Source organism: Lycium barbarum, chromosome 10 (genome assembly GCF_019175385.1).
Source record: "Lycium barbarum isolate Lr01 chromosome 10, ASM1917538v2, whole genome shotgun sequence".
In the NCBI taxonomy this organism is placed as follows: domain Eukaryota; kingdom Viridiplantae; phylum Streptophyta; class Magnoliopsida; order Solanales; family Solanaceae; genus Lycium; species Lycium barbarum.
Window position 1 is genome coordinate 13392476 of NC_083346.1, and position 14035 is coordinate 13406510.

Sequence of the window (14035 nt, forward strand, 5' to 3'; positions counted from 1 at the left end):
TGAGACAAATATATACCCTTGACCTCTTAGAATGACACGACACTTGTTAGTCTTTTTATCAAATGTAGCTTCCCTTTTAATTGTCCATGGCCTCCTAAGTAACAAATGACAAGCTTTCACAGGGATCACATCACATAGCACTTCATCTTGAAACTTGCCAATTTGAAACTTTACCAAAACTTGTTTTGTGACCTCTAAAGTTCATTTCTCATTTGACCATGAAAACCTATATGGTTGAGAATGTTTCCGATTATTCAACTTTAAGTGTTCAACCGTACTTGAACTTGCAATATTTATGGAACTCTTTTTATGTACAGTCATGGCACCATTAAGTCCTTCAATTTTACAATAAACATAAAACAAGTTCTTTCTTTCTTCCACAAATTGGTCAATGCATGCTTCATCACACTCATGTTGTTCAACAAAATGATCTCCTTTTATCAAAGCATTCACATCATCATTATGTTGATATAGAACATTTCTACCATAAGTAGCATATATATTCACATTCAAGTTTCTTGTCAAAGATCTACCACTGTTTACTCCAACAAAACAAACATAGAAACTACCACCATTTTTGTGTTTAGAATTAGAGCCATAGTAAGAAGATGAACAAGAATATTCTCTAGGAGTTTCCTCATTATCATCATCATGTCCATAGTCACTTTCGTCGCTATTAGATTCATCACAAGAGGAGTATTTGGAAGAGTCATACCTTGAAGCATTATAATCTTCACATGCGCCATTATTGAAAACATAAGAATCTTCATACTCACATTCTTCACCATAGGATCCATAATCTTCATCATTGTAACCCTCACTATCGTCATAGTCATAGTCTTCAAAATCTTCATCACAAGGATCATCCGAAGCTATGGAAAACATGACTGCAACCAATAAAAAGTAGCAACAAAGTTAAAAGACCTCATCAATTCACTCCTTCACGTGTATTACTCAAGATGAAATCACTCAACACTCATGTATACACTCAAGGTCAAGGCTGTTAGACCTCACTCAATTAATCTCACCAACTCTTGCCCTTTTTTTCTCTCAAGGGAATTTTCTTAAATCACTTTGAACCAACAACTCAATAAACTCAAAGTAAGCCTCAAATATCGATTCAGAGTGGATTTTATGGTTAAACAAAGAAGTACGATAAAACTAGTAAAGAGAAATAAAGAGAAAAGTAAAAAAATTTGGCACGAAATGAATTTAAAGCACGCAATTACTAATACAAAGGACAAGAACAAGTATCCTAAAATATTAGCAAATGATTAGTTATGATTGACGAGTAGAATCTGGAATCAACAAGACAGTCATTCAAGAGTTACCAAAATTGATCAAATCTATTACACCCAACTCAAATTAAGTTTACCCAATCCATATAGAGCATTTCTAAGCATCACCCAATAATTTTTGGAGTAAAAAATCAACTCAAACTCCAAATTTTTCAAGAAATTCGCATAAGGAAAGTAGTTCAATTTTAGAACTCAAAATTGACCCCGAATTCATCATTAGATCCCAAAATTGGAACTAATATGGTTTACCCATGATCAAAACAACCTAAATTCAAAAGATGGGGCAAACATTTGCACAAAAAAGCTCCAAAACTCAAATTTTCGCACTCTAGATAGTGCAGAAATTTCATGCACGAAAATTGAAGAAAAATGGCAAACTTTGACCCAAATCAACTCTAAGTGCTTCCAAATTTCATGCTCAACATTTTTAGACTATTGCCCAACAACACCCACTCAATAATTTCTCCAATTTTCAAATCTTGACTTTTTTTTTTTTTTAGAATAGAAGAAAGCTAAGGACTAAGAATTGTAGGAATAACTCTTTTTCCAAGCCCTGATACCAATTATATATGAAACAGGCTCAGGAATTCAAAGAAATTGAAGATGAGTTCTTCAACCCATATGAACACCAAGAACAATTATGAAAAACAATAAAAATGATGGGAAAATTAAGAGAATTGTTGGGGTAAACACACACCTAAGTAATTAAATACCTAGAAATATGTAAATGCAACAAATAATCTAAAATCTAGGATATGAAGAAAGAAATGGTTAATCTAGAACTGAAAGGCAAACAATTAACTCAAAGAAACAATGAAGAGAATCTAGGAACTAATTATATTAACTTGAAGAGAATGAACTCATACATGAATTACCTACTTATAGTAACTCAAGAGGAGGTATAGGATAATTTCTCAACTCTTAAAAGAGTAATCTACATTCATAATTCAACATAATCTGAGTCAGGATTTTCAACCAACAATAATTTCTGCACAAATCGATCCAAACCAGTAAAGACAATTTCTAGATTTTGCAATTTTAGGACTTTTTCTAAAAAAAAATCGGTATATAAGGAAGTAAGGATAAAAAATTGTAAGAATAACTTTTTTTTTTCAAGCTCTGATACCAATTTGGTTTATGTTTAAACCATGATAAAATGACTGTAAATTGAAAAAAAAAAAGTTTTATTTTTTCTTCTACTAATTGGAGCGTCTACATTATATATAAATATCTTAGTTGAGTTATATATTTTTAACATTTTATAAATATTTTTTTAATATATATATATATATATATATATATATATATATATATATATATATATATATATATATATATATTTAAAAATATTTATATTATATATTTATATAGCACGTCCTATATAATGATATAATATAAATGGAGTAAATCTTGGCAAAAATTTCATACACTCATTTCTTAAGTTAATCTTCTTATACACAGGGGTGGAGCCAAAGCCGACGAAGGGTGGTCATATGAACACCCTTCGTCGGAAAAAATTGTCGAGTGCCTATGTTAAATATAGAACTTTGTGGATATATACTAGTAATGAACAATCTTGACATAGAAATGAAGGATAGCCTAGCGGTTAAGGGTGTGCAAATTATCGCTGAGGACATGAGTTCGAATCCCGGCTATGGCACAACTTTTTTTATTTTTGCATTAGAGAAACTAGTAGTCTATTTTCACTGCTCCATATTGCCACAAGTCCACAACTTTTAAAAAGTGGTGACTTTTTCTTACAACTTTTAAAAAGTGGTGACTTTTTCTTTTAAAATAAAAAAAAGTTACTCATCAAACTTTTTATCTTCCAGCAGAAGCCATCTTATTTTGTATTAACATAGTCAAAATTCTATTTTCTACCCACAACACCTCTTTTCCTCATAAACTAAAAACCCCCCTTTGCTTCTCTTTCCCACCATTGCCAGCCCCTCTGCGGCTCTGCCTTCTCTTACTCCATCAAAAAACCACCTGCACCACCGACCACCGCTATCAACTATCACCGCAAGGTCCGCAACCATAACGCCAGTTAATAGATGTAAGTAAATAACATCATTGAGAGCATGTAAATTTTGTTGTACTTTTGTCTCTTGAATTGTCTAATATCAACTTCCAGTAATAGAGACGGCGAGGATGAGAGTAAGTGCAAAGTATTAGGACCTATCTTTTTTTTTTATTTCTAGGTGATGGGAAGAAAAATTAGGGATTTTCATATATTGCTACTTTTTCAGTAAAGATTTTTTTTTTATTTCTAGGTGATGGGCTGATGGCAAGAAAAATTATGTAGTTAGGACCTATCTTCAATTGTAGAAGTGTACTGTGTTAGATGTACCAACTGCAATTTTTGTGTTTTTTTTTTTTAATTTCTTTACATATTCAGCGAGTAATTTGTATGACTGATTTCTAATAAGTGCATCGCATTTGACTGTTATTTCAGTTTGAATGGAGAAATATTTTCAGAAAGTACCAAAAAAAAAAGTTTGGAGTCTCACTCTTCTCAGAATCAAAATCAACTAGGCCGAGATGAAAATGCCAACCAAGCAGAAATACCATCGTCTCACTCTTCTCAGAGACAAGAATTTGATGTAAATGATCTAAAGGCTGACCCGACCGAAAGAACTCAAATTTTGGATTATCATCCAAACATTCGTGATGAGGTAAGGAGGGCATACATTAAAAAAGGTCCTTGACAACCTAAGGATCATAAGTTTCCTAAAACTGATATTTCTAGAATACCACGTCGTTTTGTTTCTAAATGGTTTGATGAATTTCCTGATTGGTTGGAATATAGTACAAGTGCAGATGCAGCTTATTGTTTGCCTTGTTATTTGTTTCAAGATGAAAGCATTCATCAAGGTGGTGGTAATGTATTTTCGACTAAAGGATTTAAAAATTGGTATAGAAAGGATAGCTTGCTATCGCACGTTCACCAAATAGTGTTCATAATCAATCAAAAAGAATGTGTGAAGATCTAATGCGAGAAGAACAATCCATTCAGGCTGCATTTTACAAGTTGGATGATAAAGGTAAGCATGAATATTGGGTTCGCTTAAATGCTTCAGTCGATGTGGTACGACTTCTCTTGAATCAAGGTTTGGAACTTCGCGGTCATGATGAGAGTGAATCGTCATTAAACAAAGGTAATTTTCTTGAAGTTCTTTCATGGTACGCGGATGTTGACACTTTGGCTCGACGTGCTTAAAATTAACGTTTTGGGGGGCCCTGATTCGTTAAAGAGCACGAGATACATTTTTTTACACATTTTTACATTTTTTCAACAATTTATTGATGATTATCCTTATTTTAGGAATCTTCTCAATTTATTGTCATTTTTTTTCAAGAATCATTATTTTGCACATGTACAGCGTAATACTACCATTTTTTTTGTGCTATTAATAATTGTTTCTTAATTTTATAGCAATACATTTTCATATCATAGACATTAATGTTTATATTTTCTACTTGCGTTATTATTTATACATGTATTAATTAACTATATTTTAGTACAGTCTGACAGTGCAGAGAAAATCGGAGTAATTAATTTTTAAACGCAGAGTAAAATCCGATCAAGTCAAGGTTTCATCACTTTTTAAAAAAAAAGGGTTAAAGTAATCATTGAGGAGACAAAAGGGTGCAATCTTCTATTCTTTGGACAAAACAAGGGGCCATTTTGCATTATAAGAAAAGGGAGGGGGGTTAATTTAATGATGGGATCCAACACATATTTACACACACCACACACTTAATTTTCAGATTTGAACTCTCTCTCTTCCAACAAAACCAAACCCTAAACACTTTATTTTCTCTCCATCCTTTTTACACGCCGCCGCCGTCACCGGAGCTCCGGCGACGCACCCCAAACAACCCCCGCACCCCCTTCTTCGTCTCTCTCATTTCTCTAGGTGGGCAGTGACCAAGTTCTCCGTCATCTCAGGTTTCTCCAACGGAAACTAGCAACTCCGGCGACATAGCAGCAGACGCAACGCTCTTTTGCTCCCTTTGTTCTCACCTCCTTCACGCTAGATTTCCATCAGCAAAGCCAACCAGGCTATTACCCGTGATTCATTTCTCCGTTGCCGACTTCTTTGTGTATTTCTGTTTTCATGTTGCCTCCGGCGAAACCCGCTGCTCCGGCGTTCCAAAGCCATTGTAGCGGCGAATCCTTTGGTCTTTCACCTATTTTTGACACTAATTCATTTATTGTTTAGCTGTCGCCTTATTTTATTTTCAGATCTGGCTGGAAAAGTTCCATGGCCAGCTATCTGAGTGCTCTATCTTGCTAATTATGTTTCGGCTAAATAATTACTGCTGGACTGGTTTTGCACTATTCTTAGCCTTCTCCAACAACCTTTATTTTTGCTCACTGTTAGCTCCGTTTTCGGTACTATTTGGATTGACTTTTTACACTTTTTGTGGTGCATTGTTACTATCACTAACGTACTACTAGTGTGCTACTTTTTTGGATTATTTTTTTTTAACATCTTTTTTTTTTTTTTAAATAAAAAATGTTGCTTTTTGCCCGAAAACTATTACACCTCACTCACATTAAATCAATCATTTTTTTCAATTGTCACCCACAGATTTCTTTTCCACGATATAGTTCATTTGCTATTGCTTTTTCTCCATTTTCTCCAGATTCAAGAATGGGCCACTTGAGAACCAAAGCTCGACCTATTTCCTATATTTTCTTGATTTTTCTTACACTTTCATGGGTTTTCCAGAACACCTATGGAGAGCAAAAACAACCCATTAAAACAGTTGTTGTGTTGGTGTTGGAGAACAGATCTTTTGATCACTGTACTGGCCGATGAAGAAATTTCCGTCGATTTCCAAGGCCTTCCATGTACAAAGACGAGTTTTTATTTTAAGTTTATTCATTATTTCTTTAATTTATCCGATAGTTATTTATTTTCTTACTAACATTTTTATTAAGTCTCACGCAGGTATCCGGAATTACTTTTTGAAGATGGCACTCAAAAGAAGTTCAAATAGCTTCTTAAATTCTTTGTTTATATTTTCTTTTACATTCTTAAATTATGCAAGCATAAAATATAGTGAAACTTTACTTTTGTCTCTTGAATTGTCTAATATCAACTTCCAGTAATAGAGACGGCGAGGATGAGAGTAAGTGCAAAGTATTAGGACCTATCTTTTTTTTTTATTTCTAGGTGATGGGAAGAAAAATTAGGGATTTTCATATATTGCTACTTTTTCAGTAGAGATTTTTTTTTTATTTCTAGGTGATGGGCTGATGGCAAGAAAAATTATGTAGTTAGGACCTATCTTCAATTGTAGAAGTGTACTGTGTTAGATGTACCAACTGCAATTTTTGTGTTTTTTTTTTAATTTCTTTACATATTCAGCGAGTAATTTGTATGACTGATTTCTAATAAGTGCATCGCATTTGACTGTTATTTCAGTTTGAATGGAGAAATATTTTCAGAAAGTACCAAAAAAAAAAGTTTGGAGTCTCACTCTTCTCAGAATCAAAATCAACTAGGCCGAGATGAAAATGCCAACCAAGCAGAAATACCATCGTCTCACTCTTCTCAGAGACAAGAATTTGATGTAAATGATCTAAAGGCTGACCCGACCGAAAGAACTCAAATTTTGGATTATCATCCAAACATTCGTGATGAGGTAAGGAGGGCATACATTAAAAAAGGTCCTTGACAACCTAAGGATCATAAGTTTCCTAAAACTGATATTTCTAGAATACCACGTCGTTTTGTTTCTAAATGGTTTGATGAATTTCCTGATTGGTTGGAATATAGTACAAGTGCAGATGCAGCTTATTGTTTGCCTTGTTATTTGTTTCAAGATGAAAGCATTCATCAAGGTGGTGGTAATGTATTTTCGACTAAAGGATTTAAAAATTGGTATAGAAAGGATAGCTTGCTATCGCACGTTCACCAAATAGTGTTCATAATCAATCAAAAAGAATGTGTGAAGATCTAATGCGAGAAGAACAATCCATTCAGGCTGCATTTTACAAGTTGGATGATAAAGGTAAGCATGAATATTGGGTTCGCTTAAATGCTTCAGTCGATGTGGTACGACTTCTCTTGAATCAAGGTTTGGAACTTCGCGGTCATGATGAGAGTGAATCGTCATTAAACAAAGGTAATTTTCTTGAAGTTCTTTCATGGTACGCGGATGTTGACACTTTGGCTCGACGTGCAACAAAGGCTAAACAAAGCACAACTTATGGAACTCTGAAAGAATTAATTATGTACAGAGTCGCCACCTAGCATTTAAGGTATACTAGGGTACCTATAAATTATTAATATATGCAGCTTAACATGGTCTACGAAAATAAGTGAGATTCTAGGTAAGGGTTCAAATTATTCCGAAGGGAAGGTGTTAGGCATCCTTCAGAATCCACAAATGTGGTTCCCGGTTGGACCAATTTAACTATTCGAGGGATGTGTAAAAAGGCTTGATTATTACTTACAAAAATTAGTAGAATTTAGACTAAAGAATAACTAATATGACTATTCACATAAATAATCGTGCAATATGTATTTTTTACATATGTGATATAATAATTACTTTTTTTAAAAAAGGTTATGTGCAACTTAGAAACTTGGGTATGTGACAAAGGTATAAAAAGAAAATGGACATGAAATTATTTTGCACTCGAAGTGAGTTAACTAATTTAACTAGTTAAGTATGTACGCCTAATCAATTAATTATGAGAGTACATTCTAAAGCCTAAATATTGAGGCAAATCACCCTATTTATTCACTTAAGTGTGCTAAGCTATTGAATTAAAACTCTAGCGAAACATGATAACTATAAGAATATTAGCTACAAAAATAATAACTGCCTAAAATTAATTTGTCTAAAACACATAAAATTTAAATCACCTAAGCAGATCATAAATAAATACAACCGACCTACACCCTAAAAAGTAAAGTTTCACTATATTTTAAGCTTGCATAATTTAAGAATGTAAAAGAAAATATAAACAAAGAATTTAAGAAGCTATTTGAACTTCTTTTGAGTGCCATCTTCAAAAAGTAATTCCGGATACCTGCGTGAGACTTAATAAAAATGTTAGTAAGAAAATAAATAACTATCGGATAAATTAAAGAAATAATGAATAAACTTAAAATAAAAACCCGTCTTTGTACATGGAAGGCCTTGGAAATCGACGAAAATTTCTTCATCGGCCAGTACAGTGATCAAAAGATCTGTTCTCCAACACCAACACAACAACTGTTTTAATGGGTTGTTTTTGCTCTCCATAGGTGTTCTGGAAAACCCATGAAAGTGTAAGAAAAATCAAGAAAATATAGGAAATAGGTCGAGCTTTGGTTCTCAAGTGGCCCATTCTTGAATCTGGAGAAAATGGAGAAAAAGCAATAGCAAATGAACTATATCGTGGAAAAGAAATCTGTGGGTGACAATTGAAAAAAATGATTGATTTAATGTGAGTGAGGTGTAATAGTTTTCGGGCAAAAAGCAACATTTTTTATTTAAAAAAAAAAAAAAAAGATGTTAAAAAAAAATAATCCAAAAAAGTAGCACACTAGTAGTACGTTAGTGATAGTAACAATGCACCACAAAAAGTGTAAAAAGTCAATCCAAATAGTACCGAAAACGGAGCTAACAGTGAGCAAAAATAAAGGTTGTTGGAGAAGGCTAAGAATAGTGCAAAACCAGTCCAGCAGTAATTATTTAGCCGAAACATAATTAGCAAGATAGAGCACTCAGATAGCTGGCCATGGAACTTTTCCAGCCAGATCTGAAAATAAAATAAGGCGACAGCTAAACAATAAATGAATTAGTGTCAAAAATAGGTGAAAGACCAAAGGATTCGCCGCTACAATGGCTTTGGAACGCCGGAGCAGCGGGTTTCGCCGGAGGCAACATGAAAACAGAAATACACAAAGAAGTCGGCAACGGAGAAATGAATCACGGGTAATAGCCTGGTTGGCTTTGCTGATGGAAATCCAGCGTGAAGGAGGTGAGAACAAAGGGAGCAAAAGAGCGTTGCGTCTGCTGCTATGTCGCCGGAGTTGCTAGTTTCCGTTGGAGAAACCTGAGATGACGGAGAACTTGGTCACTGCCCACCTAGAGAAATGAGAGAGACGAAGAAGGGGGTGCGGGGGTTGTTTGGGGTGCGTCGCCGGAGCTCCGGTGACGGCGGCGGCGTGTAAAAAGGATGGAGAGAAAATAAAGTGTTTAGGGTTTGGTTTTGTTGGAAGAGAGAGAGTTCAAATCTGAAAATTAAGTGTGTGGTGTGTGTAAATATGTGTTGGATCCCATCATTAAATTAACCCCCCTCCCTTTTCTTATAATGCAAAATGGCCCCTTGTTTTGCCCAAAGAATAGAAGATTGCACCCTTTTGTCTCCTCAATGATTACTTTAACCCTTTTTTTAAAAAAGTGATGAAACCTTGACTTGATCGGATTTTACTCTGCGTTTAAAAATTAATTACTTCGATTTTCTCTGCACTGTCAGACTGTACTAAAATATAGTTAATTAATACATGTATAAATAATAACGCAAGTAGAAAATATAAACATTAATGTCTATGATATGAAAATGTATTGCTATAAAATTAAGAAACAATTATTAATAGCACAAAAAAATGGTAGTATTACGCTGTACATGTGCAAAATAATGATTCTTGAAAAAAAATGACAATAAATTGAGAAGATTCCTAAAATAAGGATAATCATCAATAAATTGTTGAAAAAATGTAAAAATGTGTAAAAAAATGTATCTCGTGCTCTTTAACGAATCAGGGCCCCCCAAAACGTTAATTTTAAGCACGTCGAGCCAAAATTAGGTGTCAACAGCGGATAAATGTGATCAAATTCAACCTTATGTGTTAGGAAAAGCTCCAAAAAATAATAAAATGACTTCTCATGATATCCAGAAAGATATTGTGAGTGCTTGTAAGATTGAAACAATAAAGGCTATAATAGATGACTTAAATGGTGACTACTTTGCTCTATTGGTTGATGAATCTAGAGATGTGTCACGCAAAGAGAAAATGGCTATTTGTTTACGATATGTTGATAAAAGGGGATTTGTGATGGAGGCATTTATTGGACTTGTTCATGTTAAAGATACTAGTGCGTTATCTCTAAAGAAAGCAATTGTGGATGTACTCGCTCACCATTCTTTAACTTTATCTTTTGTACGGGGGCAATGTTATGATGGGGCAAGCAATATGCAAGGTGAGCTTGGTGGTCTTAAAATGTTGATCAAACAAGAAAGTAGATCGGCTCATTCCGTTCATTGTTTTGCTCATCAACTTCAACTAACTCTTGTTGCGGTTTCTAAAAAGTGTGTTCAAGTAGGAGAACTTGTACTCTTGGTTTCAAATGTTTTGAATGTGTTGGGAGCTTCTTTTAAATGTGTGGATGGATTTCGAGAATCTCAAAAACAAAAACTCCGGGAAGCATTAGATATGGGTGAGCTAGAAACGGGTAGAGGCCTGAATCAAGAACTTGGCCTTATTAAAGCCGGTGATACTCGTTGGGGATCTCACTACAAGTCGTTTGGAAACTTTATTAGTAACTTTGCCTCTATTGTTGATGTACTTGATGCTCTTGTTGTAAATGCAAGTACTCTGGATGAAAGAGCTAGTGCATCGGGATTTCTTAGAAGTTGTCAAACATTTGAGACTGTTTTCTTGTTGCATTTGATGACTGATGTTTTAGGAATCACATATGATCTTAATGTGTCATTACAAAAAAAGGAACAAGATATTGCAAATTCCATGATTCTTGTTAAGGTTTGCAAGAGAAGGTTGCAAGCTTTAAGAGATAATGAATGGGATCCTCTCTTAGAAAAGCATTCTGGATGGGATTCACTTAAAGAAAAGGTAGAAACTTTTTGTATCAAGCATAAAATTTCATTGCCTAATTATGATGATCCATATGCTAACTCTGGAAGATCACGACGTAAAGTAGTTGATTACACTACTTTGCATCATTACCGTGAGGATTTGTTTTATAAAATTATTGATTGGCAGCTACAAGAACTCAATGAGCGTTTCAATGAGGTGACTAGTGATTTGCTTAATGGAGTAGCTTGCTTGAATCCAATTGATTCATTTTCTAGTTTTGACATAACAAAAATAGTGAGAATGGCTGAATTATATCCTGATGACTTTGATGGATTTAGCATGAGGGCCCTTGAGAATCAACTTGCTAATTACATTATTGATGTTCGTGATATTGACAAAAGGTTCTCCAATTTAGGTGGACTTGGGGAACTTTCAAGAAAGTTAGTTGAGACAAAGAAGCATTTAAACTATTCTCTTGTATTCCTTTTGGTGAAGTTTGCTTTGCTTCTACCAGTTGCCACTGCAACAGTTGAAAGAGCTTTTTCTGCGATGAAGTTTATTAAGAATGACTTGCGGAATCGAATGGACGATGAATTCTTAGATGGTTGCATAGTACCTTACGTGGAAACAAAGTATTTAAAGATGTTTCTAATGAGTGTATTATAAAAACATTTCAAGGGATGAAAACTCGTCGAGTGCAATTGTAATTTATTAGTTTGTAATAGCATATTTTGTTGTTGACTTCTTTATGTTAATTTTATTTTGTACAAGTATCTTCCCGACTCCATTCTATTTTTTCATATTCTAACTTGATGTTACAACTCTTTTGTTTTTCCTTCCTATCAAAGTTGAATTTCATGATCTTCGGTTGAGATACACTGCAGATAAATTGCTTGGACAGTTACACCTGAAGACTCGGCGTCACACTCTTTTGTTTTTCCTTCCTACAAGTTGTGACCATTACACCTGAAGAGAGTGAGGCCATTGAACGTGTAAGTTACTTATTTATTCTTTAGCTTGCATTAGATAAAGTGTTCTATGGTAGAACCTATTTCGTAATAAATTCTATGAAGGGGACGAGTGTCGGTGGGAGCTTAAATGAATAATTGGGAGCTTAAATGAATAATTCACTGTTGCAACTATTTTGACGCAATACTGGGCCATATTGATAGTTGACAGAGGCATTGTGTTTTTTTTCATGCGTTATTTTTTCCCCCCTCACACATCCCCTGTCCTAAAATATGAACACCCTTGATAAAAATTCTGGCTCCGCCCCTGCTTATACATATATAAATAAACAAAGGGCAAAAGAACCAGATGTCACCTTTATGTTTATATTATTTTACTACCTGTATGTGTGTGTATATAATATGAATATTATATTATAATATAGTAATAATAATATTATGATAATAAATAAGTGAAGTTTCTTGTGAAAGAATAAAAATTGAGAAGTTTCAATCAATACATTATGTGTCAGATAAAACAAAATAAAAAGTTACTACGTATTATGCTCTGACCCACGTGAAATGACAGACGTATGTGTATTTCAATTTTTTTCGTCTCTGTGTTCAATAAATATATATTTTTTTTAAAACTAATATATAATAAAAAAAATTAACAAAATGATGATTGTGTGGGAAAGTACAATTCAATTTTTTTCCTTTCAGAAAAGCTCTGTTTTAGAATAGTAACAATTCTGAATTTTTATTGTATTGCGAAGAGGTAACATTTACTTTTTGGAATGAAAAGTCAAAGACAATAATGACATGTTGTCACCAATCACCAATGACACAAAAGGAAAGAATGTTGTGTATCTATATAAATTTTCTCTCTTTCTTCATAAATCGCAAGTATCATATTTTCATACATAAATATATACCCACTGATATATGTATATTATATTTTAATTTTTTTTTTTAAAGTTATCATATATTTCATAACTTAGTATCTATTTATTTTTATAAAAAAACAAAAAAAAGGGCAAATACAAGGAAAAAAGGAGAGGTAGAGAAAAATCTTGAAGTATCAGTACTTTTTAGTACTTGCTGTTAGGAAGAAACTCGCGAAATGAATAGAAGTTTATAAATGTGAGCTTTCTTTTATTGTTTCTTCACTATAACCAGATAACCATTCCCTTTTTTTCCTCTTCAATCATGTAACCTTCACAATGTATCTTGTTGGCCTTCTCTCTTCCTTTACTGTACCTCACCTTTTTCTGAGTCTAAACTAAATCTCTCTCATGACTTTTAACTCAAGTATATCTTTAGAATATTGGACTAATGAAAACTCTTTTCGTTCTGAAATTTCAAAAAATGGATTATTTTTTAAGAAAGAAGATGGGAGGGAAGATGCATTTATTATGCATATCATTGAGCACCTAAAAAAATGGAGTAAATTTGCAAAACCATCTGGATCATTTTGCCTCACTCTTGTTGGAGAATTTTACAAGAATTTGGATGAGACCAACTGTGTTTCTAGTGTTCTAGGAAGGCCAGTAGATTTCTCTCCAACAACTATTATCAAGTTGTTCTCTTTGACTACAGTTGATGATAGTGCTACAATTAAACTCATTGATAATCCAGATTTGAAATTGATAGAGAAATCTTTATGTCCTTATGGTGCTGATTAGAGCTACACATCAACATGTAATAAACTCTATCTCAATGGAAAGAACATAAGAAACGAAGGCAAAGCCATTGTAGGATTTTCTGAGCAGTAGATTAGTTTCGGACACATCTGTTTATGATTAATATACCTAGACTCTCTCTACTCTTTGCTTTTTATTATTGACAGATTATTGAGATGATCAACTAGTATAAAAAAGTGTCGTCATAAATTTACAGTTCAAAAGTGGTGAATCCCTTCATTGATCAAACAAGTTGGTATTATTCCAACCTTAAAGTCTAG

At 33.6% G+C, this 14035-nt stretch overlaps 1 protein-coding gene across 1 annotated transcript; it reads left to right on the forward strand.

Moving 5' to 3' along the window:
* Positions 1 to 9149: 9149 nt before the first annotated feature.
* On the forward strand, positions 9150 to 13757 carry LOC132612742 (uncharacterized). Its single transcript, XM_060326839.1, has 3 exons — positions 9150 to 9288; positions 10164 to 11782; positions 13458 to 13757. Exons 1-3 carry the CDS (start codon positions 9150 to 9152, stop codon positions 13755 to 13757), a joined length of 2058 nt encoding a protein of 685 aa, XP_060182822.1.
* The last annotated feature ends 278 nt before the right edge of the window (positions 13758 to 14035 follow it).